This window comes from Platichthys flesus, chromosome 1, assembly GCF_949316205.1.
Source record: "Platichthys flesus chromosome 1, fPlaFle2.1, whole genome shotgun sequence".
NCBI classification, from domain to species: domain Eukaryota; kingdom Metazoa; phylum Chordata; class Actinopteri; order Pleuronectiformes; family Pleuronectidae; genus Platichthys; species Platichthys flesus.
The window spans coordinates 18,172,171-18,195,368 of record NC_084945.1 but is presented as its reverse complement, the minus strand read 5'-3'; the positions used below and the strand labels follow the sequence as shown (position 1 = coordinate 18,195,368).

At 41.7% G+C, this 23,198-nt stretch overlaps 3 protein-coding genes across 3 annotated transcripts; 1 reads left to right on the top strand and 2 right to left on the bottom strand.

The window, feature by feature from the left end:
* The first annotated feature begins 3,967 nt into the window (after positions 1 to 3,967).
* On the top strand, positions 3,968 to 8,132 carry LOC133953652 (uncharacterized). The gene is made up of 3 exons (XM_062387690.1): positions 3,968 to 4,260; positions 4,877 to 5,010; positions 5,149 to 8,132. Exons 1-3 carry the CDS (start codon positions 4,153 to 4,155, stop codon positions 7,826 to 7,828), a joined length of 2,922 nt encoding a protein of 973 aa, XP_062243674.1. The 5' UTR covers positions 3,968 to 4,152; the 3' UTR covers positions 7,829 to 8,132.
* Positions 8,133 to 8,277: 145 nt separating this feature from the next.
* On the bottom strand, positions 8,278 to 14,853 carry LOC133953661 (uncharacterized). Its single transcript, XM_062387701.1, has 7 exons — positions 14,804 to 14,853; positions 11,488 to 11,629; positions 11,230 to 11,346; positions 10,726 to 10,782; positions 10,314 to 10,463; positions 9,923 to 10,036; positions 8,278 to 8,919 (listed from the first exon to the last, which is right to left on the bottom strand). Exons 2-7 carry the CDS (start codon positions 11,608 to 11,610, stop codon positions 8,872 to 8,874), a joined length of 609 nt encoding a protein of 202 aa, XP_062243685.1. The 5' UTR covers positions 11,611 to 11,629; positions 14,804 to 14,853; the 3' UTR covers positions 8,278 to 8,871.
* A 2,655-nt stretch (positions 14,854 to 17,508) lies between these two features.
* Positions 17,509 to 22,631, bottom strand: LOC133953645 (uncharacterized). Its single transcript, XM_062387677.1, has 7 exons — positions 22,586 to 22,631; positions 20,933 to 21,075; positions 20,626 to 20,742; positions 20,186 to 20,242; positions 19,911 to 20,072; positions 19,584 to 19,697; positions 17,509 to 17,942 (listed from the first exon to the last, which is right to left on the bottom strand). The coding sequence occupies exons 2-7, from the start codon at positions 21,053 to 21,055 to the stop codon at positions 17,895 to 17,897; spliced, it is 621 nt and encodes a 206-aa protein (XP_062243661.1). The 5' UTR covers positions 21,056 to 21,075; positions 22,586 to 22,631; the 3' UTR covers positions 17,509 to 17,894.
* Between the last annotated feature and the right edge of the window lie 567 nt (positions 22,632 to 23,198).

The following is a 23,198-nucleotide window of genomic DNA, read 5'->3' as shown; positions in this document are numbered from 1 at the left end:
GGGGAATTGATTGACTTCTTAGAAAGTACTGATCAATGCAAGATCCTTGCTCTTTTTTGATCAAGCACTTCTTCTTTCCTTTGTGTATTTTTAGGCCCTTTGCTGATGTTATTTTCCTCCAGCCAAATCCTATAATAATGAGTGGATCTTAATAGAATAAATCTGGCATATTTATTAAACCACTCAATCCATTTTATTTGACAGGGGACAGTTATTTACGAGTGCGACCAATTTTCCGTCAGATCTAAATAAAAATCTATTTTCATATCTCATAAGGCGGCGGTTGGCCCTTGGCGGAGTTTTGCACTCTCTTAATGCCATTCTAGTTATTATTGGAACTCCGACCATACAAATTGGAGTACAGCTGTGGTAGACATGGAAAATGCTTTGTCCTTATATGTGTAATTTACTGGGGGAGTTGGTCAGTTGGTTTAACCCTTGAAATACTCCATAATTGTTAATAGATTTCCATGATATTTTTGACAAACACATCCATAATGATGGTGACCCCCTGACTTTTCCTCCAGCTCCATTAGCAGGTTGACGTTTGTATTTCAGAGTGAACAAAAATGAATTTGCATGGAAGAGGTTTTTACTATCAACATAAGAGGCTTTAAACTTATTTTTGCTTTTAAAAACCCAGAAAATGTCAGTACATCAGTGTGCCTGCTCTGTTTCAGCCATAAAGATAAGAACTAGATGCATTTATTCAGAAAGGTAGTTCCCTGCCTTCGGGGTGTGTTGTTGCATTCCTTCTGCTTGCATAGAGATTATGTTGAATCCACCTTGCATGTGAAAAAAGATCTGTGCTGGAAGGTAGCACAGAACGTTAGCTATGGCACAGCCAGACTGTTTAATGTTCTGTCAAACTGGCACGCAGCTGCCTGCTCCACTTCAGTCCGTTTGATGTTTGCTATGTGTGTGTGTTTATGTCAGTGTGTGTGTGTGTGTGTGTGCCAGGACATTTTGGCATCAGTTGCTGCAATAATAAAAATGCAAATGTAGCCTTGAGTATCAGTTTCAGGCATTTACAAGTGCAATTTTTTAAAGTCTCAATGCACATTGAGGCATTCTTAGATTTGAGGGAGAAGGCCTGACCTGATTTTGGCTCTTAGGGAAAATGCCCACTCATCTCTTTGTCTGACCTCCTTACGAGAATGATTGCATCAGCATTGGCCACTTGTTCTGCCTGTTTTGATCCTGATAACTTTATTGTTATTTCAACTACCTCAGCAACAATGTCTGGTTTAAAATGCTGTGTTCGCATGCTTGTTAAAAAATTCTGTTTCACACGACCATCATTTTTTTTAAATGTATATTGTATTTGCATTATTACAATCACTTCATTTGATTTTGTAAAGTGTGTGTGCTTGTGCGCAAGCCAAGGAAGACTCTCTTTGCTTTGCATATATAACCTGTTTTCTTTCATAATAATCTTTATTTGTAAATTTAAAAATCACACGTCATATATTTTGTTTGTCTTTTGTTTTCATGCCTCCATAGTGGTGACAGCCATAGCTGGGGGTATGATGCTGACCGTGAACGCGATATCTCACGGAAGCCTGTAGGAAATTTCTTCCAAATTTGGCACAAACGTTGACTTGGACTCGGAGCATTATTTGGAATTTGGTTGTCAAAAGTCAAGATCACTGTGACCTCACCTCCTTCCCATTCTTGTCAACACAATCAGGAATGCCTGGGGGAATTGTATCTTGCACTTAACGTCAAAACCTCGTTTGGACTATAACTCAAGCATTAATACCCTAAAATACACTTCATACCTTTGATGAAATTCCTTCGTCTCAATTATAGGCATCAAGCAACTTGAGTGGTTGACGGTGGTATATCTACATTTATATATAAATCTCCCTCCTATCCCACATTGGGGTGTCATGTTGTCCTCAAGCTCGGCTGCTCTACCAGAGGCCTGGGAGTTTGAGGGTTCTGTGCAGTATCTTAGCTGTTCCTGCACTCTTCTGGGCAGAGGCTTCAGATGTTGAGCCAGGGATCTGCTAGAGCCCCTCACCCAGTTTTAGGGTCAACCCTGCTCCTATTCTGTTTGGCTTGGTTATGCTCTTTCCCTCTCAGGAAGTGGCAGCAGAGGGGAGGGTTCACCCTAATGCTCCTTCTACCACAGGGATCACAATGCATTTCACCTTCCACATCTGTTACAGCTGTTCCTCCAGCCCTTCTACTTCTCCATCTTCTCATGCTCCTTTTTCCTGTGACTGTTTGCTGGGATGGCCACATCTATCCCTACTGCCATCTTCTGATCTTTGTCCACTTGCACCATTTTCCGGTTGTTTAGCCAGCAAGCGGCCCAGGTGACGTCTGGGCCGGTATAACTCTACTGTTTACTACTATTACAACTACCCTACTACTATCTTGTATGACAACTTAAGGAGGCAAGAGTGAACCCTCTCCTCAAGAAACCCACCCTCAACCCGTCTGACATAAACAAACACAGACCTGTCTCTCTTCTTCCTTTCCTCTCGAAAGGAGTCGAACGTGCTATCTTTAATCAACTCTACTACTATCTTCCCCAGAACAACCTTCTTGATCCTCACCAGTCTGGTTTTGGGGCAGGCCACTCAACTGAGACTTCCCTCCTTGCTGTCAGCACCTTCTCACTGCTGGATTTGCCTCTCTCTCCTCTGTGGTCACCCTTCTCGACCTTCGTGATGGGCTTGACATGGTCAACCACCATGTCCTTATTTCCTCCCTTCACGATCTGGGTTGGTCTTTCTGCAACTGCCATCCGACCGCTGCAGCTCAACTGGTCTTCAACCTACCAGTTCTCTCACACTCATAGACTGTATATAAAGAGCTCAAACTACAACGCTCCTCTGCTCCCTTCACTGCTTACCAGTGGCTGCCCGCATCCACTTCAAGACACTAATTGTTGTATATATATATATAAACATACACAGTTGGATGGCCTAGGGCAACCAACTTCAAACTCTAAAAAAAATGTAGGTAATAAAACTTGAAGCTTAAATGCATTTACTTTAAGACATATATTTTAAAATAAAGTTTAAAAAAAATGCAATGATTTGTCTGATTGTAAGTCCTGTGTCTTTTCTACTTTTCTTCTGGATGCTGAAAATAAGCTTGCTCTTTCAACAATGACAACACAGAGACTCTATCAGTGGAAAGGGGATATGGCTGGAAGGTGATAATTCTAGTTGTTCAATTTATTTGACATTTTTTTAGATCCGACACCTTGTGCACACAACACACTACTTGGCACCAAAAGTTGGAAAGTTCACATTGTGATCTGATTTTTCCCACAGGACTAATTTTAAATGGGTGACAGTGGAATGGTGTGTGGCAGTAGTATTTCCATTGCACAGTTGCCAGGGAAAATAATGTCAGCCTACTACTGCGCTGTGGACAGCCAGAGGGGTGGCAGAAACTTTAGAGTGCAGTGGAGACAAAAAAGCGTGACAAGCACATGGTGTGCAGGGTGGAGAGATGGCTTAGTATGGAGTTGTCAACAAAGCGTCAGCTGAGGGTTGGGCGGCTCGGCTACGTCCCTGTGTAGAATTAAAACAGATAGAAGAGGACAGATTTTCTTCTTTGGTGTCTGGACAGTGGCTTTTCTGTAACTGTAAGAATGCAGAGGAAAACTAGGTTGACATGTAGTATGTTCTGCACTGACAACCATGGTTATACCGTAGTTTAACCTTTAACTCTACAATTCTGGATTAGTGCAATAGTTTTCTTCCTCAAATGTCTAAACGCATAAGTTACATCTTTGTCCTTCTATTTTGTTATTGTACATTATCCTGACCTTTGACCTTCCTGCAAGAGAAATACAAAGTAAAACACGCTCGCTGAGAGAATTTAAATAAGTTTAAATAATGCTGAGGTTGCAAATACAACATCGGACTTCTACTCTTCCATCTTCTCATGATGTGAACAGCTAAAGTGGATCTGTTTGACATAGTTCTGTGGCCTCCCACTGGTGTTTTGTGGGCGGGTCTCAGCGCCCCTCCATTACAGGTCATGGAATCTCTGACGTTTGATGCCAGCCCTCCTAATATGCACCTGTCCCTTTACGTCACGCCATGCTCCCAATAAGAAAAGCGTGTGATTGTTTTCCGAATGAGACAGTGTGCGTAGATAGTTGACTGGGACTATATACCCTCCATGGAGGTTCTGTTCCCATTTCAGCTGCAAGCAGACTCACAGGGAACTTCAGATTGCACACCACGGGATACTGTTATTTTTTTGCTTCTCTTCAAATATAACATGGAGGTAAGAGGATATATCTTCACGATTTGAATGTTTATGCTATGAAGATAATACCGATTATTATGACGGCTTTCAGTGATATGTAAAAAAGTGCTCTTACTTCTTTGTCTTCATTATTGTACAAGCTGATTTAAAACATATATTGACTATATATTAACTTACTAAGTATATTGAAATTATGATAGGATCTAATTGAAGTGCTTAATACACATTTAATATTAATGCTCATAAATTATTCAAACTGGAGCATAAGCGATAAGGCTATGTTCTTTTAGTTTTTGCTCAAATCTAATGTTATTTGTCCCATATTCACAAATCACAAAGAGCTTAACAATTTATATAAGATGTATCGTCTGTCCTTAATCCTCGACAAGGGTAAAAACTATTAAAAAAACTTTTACCGGGGAATAATATGCAGAAACCTCTGGGAATGAGAGATCCCTCTCCCAGTGCAATAGATGATGCGTGTAACAGAGCAACAAGATAACAACATTTAAAACATGCACGAGACAAATAGAAAAGTATATGAATGTTTAAGCTGTTATGCAAAGAGTGCTCTGTGCCATTCTTCAATCTTCTTACCTGAGCAGAGCTTCTGACTGAGCTGTGTTCTCTCCAGGCTTGTGCCCAGATAGTTAGTAGCCACACAGCATCTCTGTTGATGAGCCTGAACCTCCAAAGACAGCGAGCTCAGTTCTGTGACTGTGTGGTCAGACAGAGACAGAGCCCAGGTCAACTGTATCCTGCACACAGGTGAGCAACATGTTACCAACCAAACATATGCACATGTACAGTAAACATTTTTGAAATGTTGTTTAGATTTGGAGTTGTACTTCTAACTTAATAATGTTTTTGCAGCATCACAATTCTAGTTTCTCTTCACTCCTGCAGGTGTGTCCTGGCCGCTTCTAGTCCAGTGCTTTCATCTATCTTGTCCTCCTCTGGTGCCCTGGTGGAACTGCAGGCACCTTGTCTGACTGGTTCTGTGCTGGCTCTTCTTTTGGACTACATTTATACTGGGACTTTGCCATTCTCACGAATCCAGCAGTACTACTACAGCCTGCTCACTAGCGCCTGCTACCTGCAGATGGATGAACTGCAAGAGGCTTTGAGGGCATGGCAGAAGACTAAGGCGAGTGATGCAGATAAAACAAATGTTTCCACCGGAAATGAGAGTGAGCTGTGTAGAAACGTTATCTGTACAGCTACAACAAACTCCTGTAGTAGGCATCTACCTTCAACATGCAGCGTTGACGCATTAACAAGACATGAAGAAACAGGAGGGCCGCTGGAGAGAGTGGATCATCCGTACTCATGTGATAAAGTGCAAATGCATTCAACGAGTTTGGATTCCTGTATTAAAAGCACAGAAACAGATACAAGTGGTTTAAATGGTGCGAACGGCTGTAGTAGCAGGTGTATTTTAAGTAACTGCAGCAGTATATCAGAGGACGGCCCTGATGGTGTCAACACTGGAAAGTGCACACCACTTACTTATCTGACACCTCAAGATTTCATTCAAAGAATCCCTGACTCCGCTGAAGAGCGTGTAGTGTCCGAAGTGGACAAAGAGGTGCAAAAGGATCAGTTTCATTCAGCTGGCACAGAGACCTGGCAGAAGAGCACAGACGAGGAGCTGGAGAGGAGAGTGGAGGGCAAGAGAAAGTCATCATCACCCTCTTCTTCATCGCCACATCCGTACTGTGAGGCAGTGCCTGTCATACGCCACAGCAGCACAGCAGATATGCACCAGCTGGCAGAGGTGCCTCCGTACCATTCAATATCCAAGGTCTCAGTCGATTCCAGCAGAGCTGCCATCCCACGATTAGCAAGCAAAGACATTGACGACATTGCTCAGGGTGTTACTCCTAAGCAAACAAATCACCATGGGGAACAGGATCAGGATGACGGAATCTGTGAGTACGTGACTGGAACGCAGAGTTTGGATTACCAAAATAGCTCAGATCAATGCGCAGAACATGGTAAATGTTACAGATCGAGTCGAGATCAACCCGACACGTTAGAACAACAGTACAGCAGCAATGGAGATTATTTTATGAAACAAAATGATGAACATAAGGACGATGGATTATCCCACAATACGGATCATAATAACCACTGTGTTTCATTTCAGAGTAAACATCACTCTAAATATATTGGAGATGATTCGGTGCCACAGAATAAAATGTGCGGCCAATTCATCAGGGGATTGAAGCATAAAGCTGAGCTCAGTTTCGATGATTTACCCTCCAAGCATCAACATCTGAACTGCTCAGACGGTCACAGCGGCTCAACAACAGCTGCAGCAGAGGAGCTGCTCTCCCAAGATCTGAGAGACGCAGCCCCACTTCCTATGGAGATGTCAGACACAGGAAGTGGCTCTCAGGGGGAATCCAGTGACAAACAAAGTTATTCCAGCAGAGCCCCGGCTAGAATGGATAGACAGAAGCTCCATTGTAACCTTCATGAAGCAAAGAAGGATTGGTTCCCCACACTGCACAGAGCCCAGTCAAGCACACACGATACTGCCTCTGCCCGGCAGGAAAATAAGTCTGACAGACAGAAAAGAGCCACTGCTGCTCTGGATAATGTCCCTGGTCGTCTGTTTGACTTTGAACGACACGCATCACTGGAACTCTCAGAAATCACAGAGCCACGCTTAACGTTTACAAAGCCAAGGGACAGCAACATGTCTGACCTCATGTGTGGTGTGGTAGGACAGTCATACCACGGACAGCTTCATTACCACTGCCTACGCCACGAGGACACACGCTTATTGCACAGAGACTCCGATCACAAACCTTCTCACGCTGATTATTCGAACCAGTCCAGCGATGAAGAGGAGGAGGAGGAGGCCAAAACAGGTCGCAGGTCTCTGAGGCAGCACTTTGCTACTGGAACCCCCGACCAGGTGCTACTGCTCGACATTAGTGCGAAGCCTGCAGAGTTGCTTGTGGCTTACAAACACAAATCAGACGACATGGTTTTCTGCAAAAATGACATATTTGGGGGTGGGGTCAGTGGGCAACAGGATGACGCTGCATCTGTAGCAGGTGTTGAAAAGAGAAAAAGTAGGAATGCAGCAAGACTAGGGGCTAAGAGTTTCGATGAGTGCAAGAATGAATCTTGGGTTGGAAAGACAAATTTGGAAAGACCAAATGACGGCGCCATTCAAAAAGCTGTCCCCAACCCTGAGGAGGGTGAAAGCCAGCGCGGCATGTTGGCACCATGTTCACCTCCTTGTATACCAGACTGTGTACAAGCCTCAATATCATCTACCTTGTCTGTGTGCATACCAGCTGCTCTCTCGGCCAGCATGCCAAGAAATACATCATCCCATCTGTCAACACCACTCCACCAACCTTTCCAGTGTTCTCTGTGTGACCGCTCCTTCAGTCAGCGCGGCTCTCTGAATAGACATGTGAGGAGCCACCTTGGGGTACGGCCCTTTCCCTGCCCATGCTGCCCTATGACCTTTTCTCGCCAGTACCGAGTCACAGAGCACATGCGTGTGCACCAGCGGTTCACCCATGGGAATGACTTTCACAAGACTTCTGCATCATCGATTTGAGGACAGGTCACAAAGGTGAAATGTATATTGTCCTGTCACTCAGGGACAGTCTTCATTCAAATGTTTTGCTCTGTTTGCATTTAAGTTAAAGACAATTATACGTTTATTCGACATTTTACAAATACACAGAGAATTTGACAGTATTATATAGTATGAACTGAATTACTTTCTCCTTTAATGCTCTTGAGTTTACATAGTTAATATTGATTTGTTACAGGGATCTTGTAAAGCAGTTGCTTTTCATACAAATGTTGTAGATTGTCAGGCAAGTGCTGTTCAAAGTAAATGATGGATTTATGTTTTATGTAAGTTTTGTTTGCACCTATAGTCACTGAATAAAATGCTGAAAAGGCTGCGTGTGGGAGACACAGTGGAGCCCAACAGGGGGCGCCACTGTGGCAAATGAGCGTGCGACCAGGGTCTCACCAAAACAGCCAGGGACGAACCACTCGCTTCCAGCACTTTTATTAAATTAGGTGAAAACATAAACTCATGAAATGCTAAACTCAAGTCAGTCTCAAACATAATCAAAACGTCACCTAAAACGCATTTTTGGTGACACACTCATGGTGACAGTTGCACAGGAAGGACACCCACTTCATGATATTAATACCACTGCACTCCCTGTTCTCTTTTGGTATGTCTCGTGTTCTATCTCCTGTGAAGAGAGGACAGTGTGTTAAGGTGTCACAGTGTTTGAGTTTATTGGAGTCGCTGTTTAAAGAAGAGCTTACATAGTAACAAAAAAACACATTAAAGTGTCATGGGCAGCCTGAGGTTTTCAGTTTTAACCGGATTGTCATAGAAAATCCACACCGCCTGCTGGCTGCAGAGTAAACTGCAGGTCCTTGCTGACGATACAGTAAAGCAATAGATCACATAAACACTACACGGCCACACTAGTCAGACATACATACAATCTGTAATGCCTTGTATATAAAGCGAGTTAGTACTGGTTAGTATTTAGGGCTCAAGGATCTTGTTGCTTCATAGTTCTTCTCTCTTCTCACGTTGTCCCATTTCAGAGGTTTATGTTGCGGCCTTCATTCTGCTGGAGTTTCAGGTGGTGCAGCCGTCATCATGACAACAGCCTGGAGAGAAAAGTAAAGTGAAGGTTCTGTTCAGATCTGGTGTTTACGTCCGTCCTGAGAGATCCGATCCCAAATGGTCAGTGTTCGGTTGAAAGTGTCTCCTGATCTCACTTACCCACTCTATATGTTAAAACAAATTGTGTTTGCCAGGACCAAATTATGTTGTTGTGACCTAGTATGAGTTCAAAGATGTGTATTTGTTTTTGTGTGTCTGTGAGTCGGCAGAGGGGCTGAGATAATCCAAGAGCTGTATGCAGCTCTGCTATGAAATATGATTTTACCCATTTGAAAAAAGTGTCAAACCTAATGTGGTGGTCAGTGATGACATTGAGAAATGTACAAATATCTTCATTGTATTGTGAAATCTGTCCGAGACGTTAGAGTACGTGGTTCTTCGTATGTTGACCAAACGCATTTTCGTTCACACAGCGAAAAACAACATGTCCACATGTTTCACAGACCAACTGCTGATGTGATCTGAGTGATCAGATCTCAGGACACATTAGGATGTGTTCACACCTGCACTTAGCTTTGACCACTAGTGATCGGATCACTCAGGAGGTATGTTGGCACAAACTACTGTATAAACAAGGTCTAATGCTTGACTGAAGTCCTCATTGGTCATGCTGCATCTTATGCTTAGTAAATATTGTGAGACTGTTCGCTTAGCGATTAGGACATTCAGGTCGGCCGTGGGTTAGGGGGTAGAGCGGTCGTCCTCAATCCAGAAGATTATGGATTCAGAGTCCTCCCCATCTGCATGCCGAATTATCCTTGGAGCAAGATACTGAACCCCGAATTGCTGCTCACGGAAAAAGTGCTGCCCAGAGATGCACTGTATGAATGTGTGTGTGAATGGCTGAATGGGAATAACCTGTACTGTGAAGCACTTTTTAGTGGTCATCAAGAATAGAAAAGTGTTGTATAAATACAGACCATTTACATTCAACGTTCTCAGCACTGTCTGTATTAATGTGTAAGTGGGGGTTTCATGCTGTTTTACCTGACTCTTTGTGGAACGCAGGGCAGCTCCAGCCAGAGTTGACATTACAATTAAAATAATTGCACTAACAAAAGTGTAGAATACAAAGATCCATTCCAAGCTCCTTCCCATGGCCTAAACAAAAACACACATATCTCAGACACCATGTGGGACACGAAGTATCACCCATACCTTGACTGTTGATACCTTGATAAATACTGAAAAGGATCACTCATTATATTCCTAACTAATCAGTAAATTTACTTTCCATTTTATATTAATACAAGAGAAACCAACCGTATGATGTTTGTATACATTTTTCAGTACCATATAAAAAAGCCTTAACAGATGAATATAAAAGCTTGATTTGTAACAAATAACAACAACAAATGACCACAAAAAAAATAATCACCTCAAAATCTGATCTCCATAATCCTTCTTCTTCGTGACGGTCAACATAATGCCTGTAGTAGTGGGTCTGTATTAAGTCAGGCAGGAAGTGAAAGTCAGTCCCCAATGTCGTGAGTATTGACACAATACCCAGAGCCAAAGATATGGTGACCTACATGCAGACGCCAGCAGAGACAGACAGACAATCACTTACAAATGTTGGTAATAGTTCACACAGTATGCAGACAACATGGAGAACCCTGCAGACAAATCGGTCTGAAAATTAAATTTATGATCGCTCTAATAGGAAAAGCCATGTCAGAAAGACAAGGCTGACGTAAGTCAATAATATATTATAATCAACTGTTTTATCTGCAAGGCTCAGGGTCATAAAGTTGCCTGTAATACTTTTTAAATATAAAAACAGAGCTTACTGTTTTCTTGGTTGGATTGTGCTCTGCCAGAATATACATAATCCCACATATGATGAACTGTGAAAGAAGGAGTAAAGATGTTTTATTATATTGCTTACAAACAGTATAGATATTTCTTAAGGCTGATACTTAACTAAAAAAAAAAATCTGAGACAAAAAGACACTATCGTCCAATTGTTATCAATAGCACAGCTGGAGCTTGAAGCAGGGTACACCCTTGCCAAATAAAGAGATAAACAACTATTAACATAATTCACGGCTACAGTCATTAGAGTCTCCAATGAATTTAACCCCAATCTGCATGTGTCTGTACTGTGGGAGGAAGATCCTGGAGTAGACCCAGAAAACCACTGAGATGTGCAAAGAATTAGCAAACTCCACACAGGAACTAGGATTCAAACCAACAAACTTCTTGTTGTTTGGTGATAAACAATGCGAACGACTGTTCCATCACCTTTCACTCTATGATCTAATGATCAATAATCATCTTGTTGTAATACCAACCAGAATTCCCTGAATAATGACAGGTGCGTCGATTCTCCACAGAGGCTCATTAAAGAGTTCTTTTGCCATTGCAAATGAAATGATAAAGAAAGACGAGCCCAAGACCAACACAACGACCTGAAAGGAAATCAAAAACAGAGTCGAACATGACACCTTCATTGCTTTTTTAGTTATGCTTTTATTTATTTTCTCTGACATCAGAATCATTATTTGTTACGTTTATGCTTCTATTTGTGTGTGTGTGTGTGTGTGTCTCACGCCAATAGTCTTGGGTTGGCCTTTCATGAAGCGGTGTAAAGGTTTGCTGCCTCCCACTGTGTTGCCTTGAAGACTTGCATCATTCCCATCTGGTCCACTCACAGTGTGCAGCTCGGCAGACATTTTATGGATTGAATTGATGCTGTAGCAGAAAAAAAAAAAATTAAAAACACAGAATTTCTAAATTTTGTTTCAGTGAACAATATTTCATCCTATATGAGTTTGAGGCTCTTTTCGGGTTTCAGAAAAGATTTTAGAAAAATCGAAATATTTCTGGGCACAAGTTTGTAGTTTTGAGCTTTTAGTGACATAGTTCAGTATCAGTAGTGTTCAGCATCTGCCTGTGAATGGAACATTATGACAACAACTGTGCAGTGATTTGATCGAGATTGACTTTTAACATTTTACGTGCTCAGGCGTAGTCCCCCCTCTTGGCATTGGATTAAAGGAAGTGACGAGCAGCAGCTCCCAATCTCACTCCTCCTCTGATAGTTGCTAGGAAAAATATTCACTTCTTGAACAGCCTTGACACAGCTGATGCTTTGTGGGTCAGTGGTGTTGTTCATTGGAGTAAAGAATATTGTGTTACTGCTTTATCGGCTGTATGTTCTGTTTGTGTAAACATTCGAAACAACTAAACCAAAACAATGTCACTCTGTCTGTTCCCCAGAACATCTCATGTTGAATGAGACTAAGGGAGTTATGCTTTAATATAAAAAGTTAGACATGAGAACAAGTAAAAGATTCATGATTAACACCTAAATCCAACACAGAACTGAACTACAGTAACAAATTCAAATGGTTTTAATTTATCAATTCTTCAAAACCCGCTCTGGACCTTACCTCAATCTGGACATATTTTCATTGAGGCCACATTTATTTCGATTTGTATTGGTCTTCAATAGACGTTTTACTTTAAAATGAGTTTGTGTGTCTTCCTGCTTTAAAAAAACAGTATAAGGCCCAAAATCAAATACAAGCGGAAGTATGTAATTATGACTTGTATTAACAGTCACTTGCTTTTATTAGCTTTGTCTGTTTTTTTTTCTTATGCAGTGAGCAGCCCTAAAGGACGGCGCATGGTTCTGCATTTTCAGAGACACGCAAGGACACACAAGCTTAAGAGCCCCTTGCGTGCGTCGCCCAATTTTTGTAACTATACGACAAAGCTACGCCAGCCTCACGCAGCCCACAAGGCTGTGATTGGTCAGCTAACTACATCCTTTCCAGAGTCACATTTCCGGTTTCATGCTTCATAATTAGATTAACGAGATTAACGAAGATTTAAAAGAACCATTATGGACCAAATAGAAGAGCGTTTGTCAGAAGAGATCCGAAAGTATGACCACTTGTATAACCCGTCATTGATGGAATACAAGGACTCGCAGATGGCCTGCAATTCCTGGAAGGACATCCCGGCTAACGTCGGTTTGCAGGTCGATGAGTGTAAGAAGTTGTGGAGAAAGATCAGGGACAAATTTGTCCTCCAGAAAACGGCTTTGAGGAAAAGCAGTGGCAATGTAAATAAACAGTTGAACACTGCCACACACAAAGAAGGCGTCTCTAAGGTCGTCTTTGACAAAAAAAACATTACTCCACCTAGTGTTCTGGTGGTGAATTGCTTTGCAACACGCGCAACCCTTGGAGAACCATACATTAAAACGAGTCCATCGACACAACTGCATGAAAAGCCGCAGCCGCAGCTTCAGAACCATGCGCCGGCCTTTAGACTAAACTGTAGTATTATTAATATTACTATTAGAACTAGCAGTAGTGCTAGTAGTAGTATAGTATTAGTATAATATTAGTAGCATGTGCCTTATGATGTCAAAAATACTTATTTTGTGTGACACGTTGCACACTACAATTCCAACACATTCTCACGAGTGATCCATTTAAAGGGGACATATTATGAAGATTCCAATTTTGTAGTGCTTCTACAAGTTAGTGTGGGTATCTGGCATGTCTACCGTCCCCAAAACTCTGGAAAAGAAAAACTCCCGCGATTTGTTGTGGTCCCTCTACGTCAGAAACGATACCCTAGAGTGCGTCGAATGGGATTACGACCGAAAAGTACGTCATTTTCCAACCATGCCCAAGTAGGGAGTCTCGCTACATGGCCTTAGACCACCCCCCACCATCATCTCATCGGCTCCGGGGGGGAGACGGCCCGGCTCCGTCGGCCCGGCTCCTTGGCTAGGGTTAGCTCGCCTTAGCTCGCTGCTGCTACCCGCAAGACATCTAAGTGGCCGCATAAACATGAAGCTCGTCGAGGCGGAGACCACCGGGACACCTCTAAACGTTGACTCAACAGTGTGGAAGGATGCTGCTGCTGCTCCAGCTCCCACTGCTCCCAGTGGGGGGCTGCGCTGGGCAGCTGGGGTGCTGGGGCTCTCGCAGCCAGGCTTCGGCCCACCTGACTCTGGTTCAAAACTATATGGTTGCAAGATTGTATCTTCGTCTACAGTATCCATATTTCCACAGAGGTAATGGATAGCTAAAAATCTGGGCGCTTTTATCTCGTGGAGGAGGGAGGAGGGGTGAGGGGGAGAGGGGGGCGGGGCACTCAAAACAGGTCAATCTGAGGAGGGCTGTTTTAGACAGGGTAAAAAGGTGCTGTTTTAAATGATCCTTGTGGTATTTTGAAAAAGGTATGTTACAGACATTTCATTAAGACCCCAAGGAGCCATATCAACTGGGGTAAAATGGGCATAATATGTCTCATTTAAATGAAGTTGAACAACTACAGCTCACATGAACCTCTGGAAACAGATCCACCATAAAGACTCATTTTACTTCTTTAGCAGGAGGTGCTAACATGTAACTGTCCAGTAGAGCACCGCATATTTCTATATGGACAAAACACTCACTTACATATGGTTAAAATTGATCAGAAAAAGAGGTTTAGGCCTAACGGAGGTTGATCTGTTTCCATCTCAACAACAAACCCTCGTGTCCATATCAAGATCAACTCATTATCAACATGTGCTGGAGAAAACGCGTTGTTCCTGAAGATAAAATCCGTTTCTTTCAGAAGTTGAAGTGTTGTTATGAGCTGGACTCAGAGTCCTCACCTGACATCACACAGTACTGTCAGCGCTCAGTACCAAACCAAGCAGCGATATGAGGACAGGCCGAACCCGCCCAGTTGGAAACAGGCTTCTGATGTTTCTCGGTCTGATACCGAGGAAAACCTTGTTTTTTCGTCTGTTCTAAAAACACAGTTCAATGACAGATTATGTGATGATGCTAAGTGTGTAGTTGATTCGGAGTCAAACCCCAGACACATGGGTTTTAAACAAGAGGAGAGTCAGACCTGGTGCAGCTGGGAGCTCCGTGTAATGCCTCTTTGTGACGGTGCGTTCTCGTGCTCCTCGGAAAAAAGCATTTCGCGAGATGTGTTTCTGCTTTTGATGCGTTCACGTGCTTTGAGGTCTGAATGTGGATACAACATGTTTGGAGCATTTGAGAAACGCCATGAAATCGCTTTACAATATTTGCACAAAAACAAATAAAAAAAAGACAAATTATTGTGTCTGACAAATGAATCATTTAAAACATATGGTCATCTATTGTCTGTATCTGCTAAAAATATACATTCTGGTATTTGTCAGAGATTTGCAGACAGTTTGCAAGTGACGAAAAGTAACACAGATTATGACATTTTGCATAAAGAACAATTGCTTGGAGTTGATTGTAAAAGTACCAGTGAAGCAAAACTTTTAGACGACTTTCGAATTTATTCTTCCGACTTTCAGATGGCGTTCACGTTTATTTTGCCAGTTGGCAACTCATCTTTCCGATTATTCCAACACCACTTGAACGCATAGCTCGAGCAACTTTTCACATCTGGAGCAGCGGAACAGCACTGTGCTGATTTGGGATCTGTTTTGTTTTCTCACTGCCTTGACACAGTCATTTCAAACACCAACTTGGTTCATTTGTAAATTAACTTTCTGAACTCATAATTATTGTGTCGAGGGATATGATTAAAGAAACGATCTGTTTTGTCTGGGACTACTTCTCACATCAGCAGCTGTCCAGCCTGGCGGAGGGATTCAACGTTAACATAGTGACGCCATTAACAAGCCATCTAGTCTGGAAGGCACTCAAGGGTCAGTTTATTAGGTACACCTGCATTACACAGACTGATACATCAACCCTGCTATCATGTGTATTTTGTTAAATGTATTTGTGTATTTATGTCGAGTTTTCGTCCAAAAAAGTTATATAAGTGGTGAATCAAATTGACTGTGTCACAATTATATTATCCCAAGAGGCGCTTCTGTTCTTCAGCGTAACCTCATTTAAATTATGAAGCATCATATAGGGGACATCTTCTAAAATGACCTCATCAGTACGTCTCTTGATACTCAGAAATGTAACTGCCATCAATGACTATTTACGTCAGTTCTGCACAGTTGGACAATACTGTTCATAAAGTCGTTGTTTACTATAGAGTCTATAGTGTGAGCAGATGAAGAATCTGTTTCACTTAATCGTCACAAACTGAGTGTCACAAATCAGAATCTTATCTAATAATCATGAATATATCCTTTTAAATGTTGTAAAATATGAAGAACAATCCCATCACTTGACCCCATCCCTTGGGTGGAAATCAGTTTTTGCTTAATCCTGCAAATAAACGAACCAACACACAAACATGAGTGACAGATGCAGTGTCGATGAGTTGTGGCTGCCTTGCATCACAAGCAGAATTCTAGTGATTGTGAGAATCTTTGCCTGTGTGTGTGTGTTTATGTGTGTTGGTGCAGCTATTATAAGTATTTCTGTGTTGCTAATGGAACTTGCCTTCTTACATTCAGCAAATGGCCAGAGGAAAAATGAATGTTTCTGTGTGTGCTTGATAAAATTAATAAGCACGTGTTTGCTACCCAAAAAATGTGTATGTGATTGTTCTCATATGCACGAAGCAACGTTTTAGTCTGCACTAGTAGTGGTATAAATAAAACAATAATGCTTAAAATAATAAAACTGACTAGAAGTTAGATCCGCCCCACAGTATTTGCAGAGATGCTCTTGTTTTACATCTCGTTTACACAATATGAGCAGCACCACCTGTATTCACTACCTGATCACAGCAGCAGTCGTTCTCACTGGCAAGTTACAAATCATAACACAACTTCCCACATATCAGAACTAAAGCAAAGAAAATGTCATACTGACTGACCAGTGATGTGAATAGGTAATAAGCTTTGTACAAATTGGCACCAAGTGTTGTGACAGCATGTCGAACGTTTGTGAATACACAGTCCACTACACAAATACAAGATGACAACAATATTATATAGTTTGAACTGAATAACTTTCTCCTTTATTGCTCTTGAGTTTACACAGTTTATATTGAAGTGTGACAGGGATCTTGTAAAACAGCTGCTTTTCATACAAATTTTGGCAAGTGCCGTTCAAAGGTAATGATTTAACAGAATTTTTATTGTTTTATTTATGCATTTTCAGTCTTTTTTTGTTTATGAACAATTAAACCTTGTTTGTGTTTATATTTACATGAAGTTGCCAGCGTTAAATAAATGAAAGAGAGAGAGAGAGAGAGAGAGAGAGAGGGAGAGAGGGAGAGAGGGAGAGAGAGAGAGAAACTACACAAAAGCAGAAATTGCTGGATTTATGTTTGTATTTAAGTTTTGTTTGCACCTAGTCTCTGAATAAAATGCTGAAAAGGCTGCGTGGGGGAGACACAGTAGAGCCCAACAGGGGGCGCCATGTGGCAAATGACCATGCGACCGGGGTCTTACCACAACAGCCAGAGACGAACCAGTGGCTTTCCAGCACTTTTCATTAAATAAGGGGAAAACATAAACTCACGAAATGCTAAACTTGAGTCAATCGCACACAAAATTAAATGTCACCTCAAATTATGTTCTGCAAACTCATGGTGACAGTTGCACAGGAAGGACACCCACTTCATGATATTAATACCACTGCACTCCCTGTTCTCTTTTGGTATGTCTCGTGTTCTATCTCCTGTGAAGAGAGGACAGTGTGTTAAGGTGTCACAGTGTTTGAGTTTATTGGAGTCGCTGTTTAAAGAAGAGCTTACATAGTAACAAAAAAACACATTAAAGTGTCATGGGCAGCCTGAGGTTTTCAGTTTCACCCGGACTGTCATCATTGTGTAAACATAACACTGAAGAAAATCCACACCGCCTGCTGGCTGCAGAGTAAACTGCAGGTCCTTGCTGACGATACAGTAAAGCAATAGATCACATAAACACTACACGGCCATACTAGTCAGACATACATACAATCTGTATGGCCTTGTATATAAAGCGAGTTAGTACTGGTTAATATTTAGGGCTCAAGGATCTTGTTGCTTCATAGTTCTTCTCTCTTCTCACGTTGTCCCATTTCAGAGGTTTATGTTGCGGCCTTCATTCTGCTGGAGTTTCAGGTGGTGCAGCCGTCATCATGACAACAGCCTGGAGAGAAAAGTAAAGTGAAGGTTCTGTTCAGATCTGGTGTTTACGTCCGTCCTGAGAGATCCGATCCCAAATGGTCAGTGTTCGGTTGACTGTGTCTCCCAATCTCACTTACCCGCTCTATATGTTAAAACAAATGTCAATTGTGTTTGCCAGGACCAAATTATGTTGTTGTGACCTAGTATGAGTTCAAAGATGTGTATTTGTTTTTGTGTGTCTGTGAGTCGGCAGAGGGGCTGAGGTAATCCAAGAGCTGTATGCAGCTCTGCTATGAAATATGATTAAGATATGTTTATTTATACCAAACACATGCACAGACATGCACAGCACACTCATGCAGGTAGGTAAATGTAACCTCTGCATTTAACCCATCTGTGTGCAGGACACACAGAGCAGTGAGCGACCATGTACGGCGCTCGGGGAGCAGATGATGGGGGAGTAAGGTGCCTTGCTCAGGGGCACTAGACAGGGTAGGGAGACTCTTGGATTTTTGGACAGATCAATCCAGGTTTGTCTTTTGTTGTCTCTCCGTGGAATCGAACCAGAGACGAACCAGAGACCTTCTCTGCCCATAGTCCAAGTTTCTGCCACTAGACCATTTGAAAAAAGTATCAAACCTAATGTGGTGGTCAGTGATGACATTGAGAAATGTACAAATATCTTCATTGTATTGTGAAATCTGTCTGAGACGTTAGAGTACGTGGTTCTTCGTATGTTGACCAGGACGCATTTTCGTTCACACAGCGAAAAACAACATGTCCACATGTGTCACAGACCACCTGCTGATGTGATCTGAGTGATCAGATCTCAGGACACATTAGGACGTGTTCACGCCTGCACTTAAGGCCGGCGCATGGTTCTGCAATTAAGACTGCGGCTTTTCACGCAGTTGTGATGACGGACTCGTTTTAATGTATGGTTCTCCAAACGTTACTCCGCGGTGAATTGCGTTGCAACACGCGCAACACGTTAGAGAAGCATAAACCAAAACGAGTCCGTCGATGCAACTGCGTGGCCTTCCGCGGTTGCAGTCGTAGGACTATAATTCGGCCTTAAGTCGTATAGTTACAAAAACTAAGCGACGCACGTCAGCACGTAAAGGGCTCTTGCGTGTACTTGCGTGTCTCTGAAAATGCAGAAGCATGCGCCGGCCTTTAGCTTTGACCACTAGTGATCGGATCACTCAGGAGGTATGTTGCACAAACTACTGTATAAACAAGGTCTAATGCTTGACTGAAGTCCTCATTGGTCATGCTGCATCTTATGCTTAGTAAATATTGTGAGACTGTTCGCTTAGCGATTAGGACATTCAGGTCGGCCGTGGCTTAGGGGGTAGAGCGGTCGTCCTCAAACCAGAAGATTATGGATTCAGAGTCCTCCCCATCTGCATGCCGAATTATCCTTGGAGAAAGATACTGAACCCCGAATTGCTGCTCACGGAAAAAGTGCTGCCCAGAGATGCACTGTATGAATGTGTGTGTGAATGGCTGAATGGGAACAACCTGTACTGTGAAGCACTTTTTAGTGGTCATCAAGAATAGAAAAGTGTTGTATAAATACAGACCATTTACATCAAAGTTCTCAGCACTGTCTGTATTAATGTGTAAGTGGGGGGGAAGTGGGGGTTTCATGCTGTTTTACCTGACTCCTTGTGGAACGAAGGGCAGCTCCAGCCAGAGTTGACATTACAATTAAAATAATTGCACTAACAAAAGTGTAGAATAAAAAGATCCATTCCAAGCTCCTTCCCATGGCCTAAACAAAAACACACATATCTCAGACACCATGTGGGACATGAAGTATCACCCATACCTTGACTGTTGATACCATGATAAACAATGAAAAGGATCAATCATTATCATATATGGTATATATATTATTACCATATAACAAAGCCTTAACAGATAAATATAAAAGGTTGATTTGCAACAAATTACAACAACAAATAACCAGAAAATAAATAATCACCTCATAATGTGATGTCCATAATCCTTCTTCTGTGTCTGGGCGGGTGTCATTGAAAACATAATGCCTGTTGAGGTGTCTGTGTATTAATTCGGGCAGGATGTGCAGGTCCGTCCACAACGTCGTGAGTATTGACACAATACTCAGAGCAAAAGATATGGTGACCTACATGCAGACGCCAGCAGAGACAGACAGACAATCACTTACAAATTGTATCTGCAAGGCTCAGGGTCATAAAGTTGCCTGTAATACTTTTTAAATACAAAAAGAGAGCTTACTGTTTTCTTGGTTGGATTGTGCTCTGCCAGAATATACATAATCCCACATATGATGAACTGTGAATGAAGGAGTAAAGATGTTTTATTATATCGCTTACAAACAGTATAGATATTTCTTAAGGCTGATACTTAACTACTAACTATGTTTTTTGAATTGTTGTTATTCAGCAGTTTATAAATTGGCCATGCACACCTACAGCCATTAGAGTCTCCAATGAACCTAACCCGAATCTGCATGTGTCTGTACTGTGGGAGGAAGAACCTGGAGTAGACCCAGAAAACCACTGAGATGTGCAAAGAACATGCAAACTCCACACAGGAACTAGGATTCAAACCAACAAACATCTGGTTGTCTGGTGATAAACAATGCAAACCACTGTTCAATCACCTCTAAGTCTCTAAAATCGAATGATCAATGATCCTCTTGTTGTAATACCAACCAGAATTGCCTGAATAAAGCCAGATGGGTCGATTCTCCACAGAGGCTCATTAAAGAGTTCTTTTGCCATTGCAAATGAAATGATAAAGAAAGACGAGCCCAAGACCAACACAACGACCTGAAAGGAAATCAAAAACAGAGTCGAACATGACACCTTCACTGCTTTTTATTTACGCCTTTATTTATTTTCTCTGACAGAAGAATCAATATTTGTTACGTTTATGCCTTTATTTGTGTGTATGTGTGTGTGTGCGTGTGCGTGTGTGCGTGTGTGTGTGTATGTGTATGTACGTGTGTGTGTGTCTCACGCCAATAGTCTTGGGTTGCCCTTTCATGAAGCGGTGTAAAGGTTTGCTGCCCCCCACTGTGGTGCCTTGAAGACTTACATCATTCCCACCTGGTCCACTCACAGTGTGCAGCTCAGCAGACATTTTATGGATAGAATTGATTGCTGTAGCAGAAAAAATAAAATGAAAAGACTATGAATATGTCATCCTATATGACATGAGTTTGAGGCATTTCCAGGGTTTCAGAAAAGATTTTAGAAAAATCTCAATATTTCTGGGCACAAGTTTGTAGTTTTGAGCTTTTAGTGACATAGTTTAGTGTCAGTAGTGTTCAGTATCTCCCTGTGAATGGGACATTATGACCACAACTGTGCAGTGATTTGATCGAGATTGACTTTTAACATTTGAAATGTAGGTACACCATCCATCCATCCATCCATCCATCCATCATCATTTGAGGGTTGCAGAGGGACTGGAGCCAATGCTGACATTGAGTGAGAGGCTTCATAAAGCACTAGATTTCCCAGCTTGTCTACGAAACTAGAACTTAGAGTTTCTAGTCCTTCAGTTGGTGTCCCAACACAGAACCTTTACACCGTGTTCCAACACAGAACTGAAGAACAAATTCACTTTTTTTATTTTTTATTTCTCAATTCTGCAAAACCCGCTCTGGATCCTAACTCAATCTGGACCTATTTCAATGAGGCCAGTTTGATTCCAATTTGTATTGGTGTTCAAGAGCCTTTTTACTTTACAATTAGTGTGCATGTCTTCCTGCTTTAAAAAACAATATAAGGACCAAAATCCAATCCAAGCAGTAATGTGTGATTATGACTTGTAATTACAGTAACTTGCTTTTATTAGCTTTGTCTGTTTTATTTGCTTATGCAGTGAGCAGCTCTAAGACTAAACTGTATTATAATTATTATCATTACTTGAAGTAGTAAAAACAGAAGTAGTAGTAGTAGTAATAGTAGTACCATGGGCCTGGTGACCTACTTATTTTGTGTGACACGGTGCACAATACAATTCCAACACATTCTTACGAGTGAGTCTACAGCTCACTGATTACCGTAATGCTTACTTAGCGCGGACATTTCCCCAAAAAACATTTACTGGAGAGCAAGTTATCGCGAAGTAACATCCTAATCCAATACATTTTTAAGACCTAGCTAAATCAAATTTAAGACTTTTAAAGTATTTTTTTGGCCTAAAATTCAGATTATAAAATTTGAGACTTTTTAAGACCCCGCGGGAATCCTGAGGAAGTGTAAATTTGACTTATTGTGAAAATCCACGGAATTATTAAGGCTGTTCAGAAAAGAGGTTCAAACCCTCGTGTCCATATCAAGATAAACTCATTATCAACATGTGCTGGAGAAAACGCGTTTGTCCTGAAGGTAAAATCCGTTTCTTTCAGAAGTTGAAGTGTTGTTATGAGCTGGACTCAGAGTCCTAACCTGACATCACACAGTACTGTCAGCGCTCAGTGCAAACCCGCCCAGTTGGAAACAGGCTTCTGAAGTTTCTCGGTCTGATACCACGGAAAACGTTTATTTTTTCGTCTGTTCTAAAAACACATTTCAATGACAGATTATGTGATGATGCTAAGTGTATAGTTGATTCGGAGTAAAACCCCAAACACATGGGTTATAAACAAGAGGAGAGTCAGACCTGGTGCAGCTGTAATCTCCGTGCTATGCTTCTTTGTGACGGTGCGTTCTCGTGCTCCTCGGAAAAGAGCCTTTGCTGAGCTGTGATGTGTTTCTGCTTTTGATGTGTTTACGTGCTTTGAGTCGGAATGTGGATTTGGATACAACGTGTTTGGAGCATTTAAGCAGCGCCATGAAATCTCTTTATAATATTTTTGAACAACAACAACAAGAAGAGGATGACAAATTGTTGTGTTTGACAAATGATTTATTTAAAACAAATGGTCATTTATTATCTGTATCTGATACAAATATACGTTCTGGTAGTTGTCAGAGATTTGCAGACAGTTTGCAAGTGACGAAAAGTAAACCAGATTATGACAATTCGCATAAAATACTTGTGCTTGGAGCCGATTGTAAAAGTATTGTTGATTAGTGAGGACGTTATTAACTTGACAACTCGCGAAGCAAAACTTTTAGACGACTTTCGAATATATTCTTCCGACTTTCAGATGGCGGTCACGTGAATTTTGCCAGTTGGCAACTCATCTTTCCGATTATTCAGATACCACTTGAACGCATAGCTCTAGTAATTGTTCACATCTGGAGCAGCGGAACACCACTTGGCTGATTTG

Excerpts from the sequence above, each read along its gene's own strand:
- LOC133953645 (XM_062387677.1), bottom strand. The coding sequence starts at position 21,055 with ATGTCTGCTGAGCTGCACACTGTGAGTGGACCAGGTGGGAATGATGTA. Across the intron at positions 20,743-20,932 it reads GGCAACCCAAGACTATTGGC|GTCGTTGTGTTGGTCTTGGG; the intron begins GTGAGACACACA and ends ATTTCCTTTCAG. Across the intron at positions 19,698-19,910 it reads TATGGACATCACATTATGAG|GCCATGGGAAGGAGCTTGGA; the intron begins GTGATTATTTAT and ends GTTTTTGTTTAG.
- LOC133953661 (XM_062387701.1), bottom strand. The coding sequence starts at position 11,610 with ATGTCTGCCGAGCTGCACACTGTGAGTGGACCAGATGGGAATGATGCA. Across the intron at positions 10,783-11,229 it reads TCATTATTCAGGGAATTCTG|TTCATCATATGTGGGATTAT; the intron begins GTTGGTATTACA and ends CTTCTTTCACAG. Across the intron at positions 8,920-9,922 it reads TGCGTTCCACAAAGAGTCAG|GCTGTTGTCATGATGACGGC; the intron begins GTAAAACAGCAT and ends TTTTCTCTCCAG.
- LOC133953652 (XM_062387690.1), top strand. The coding sequence starts at position 4,153 with ATGGAGGTTCTGTTCCCATTTCAGCTGCAAGCAGACTCACAGGGAACT. Across the intron at positions 4,261-4,876 it reads TCTTCAAATATAACATGGAG|GCTTGTGCCCAGATAGTTAG; the intron begins GTAAGAGGATAT and ends TGTTCTCTCCAG. Across the intron at positions 5,011-5,148 it reads CAACTGTATCCTGCACACAG|GTGTGTCCTGGCCGCTTCTA; the intron begins GTGAGCAACATG and ends TCACTCCTGCAG.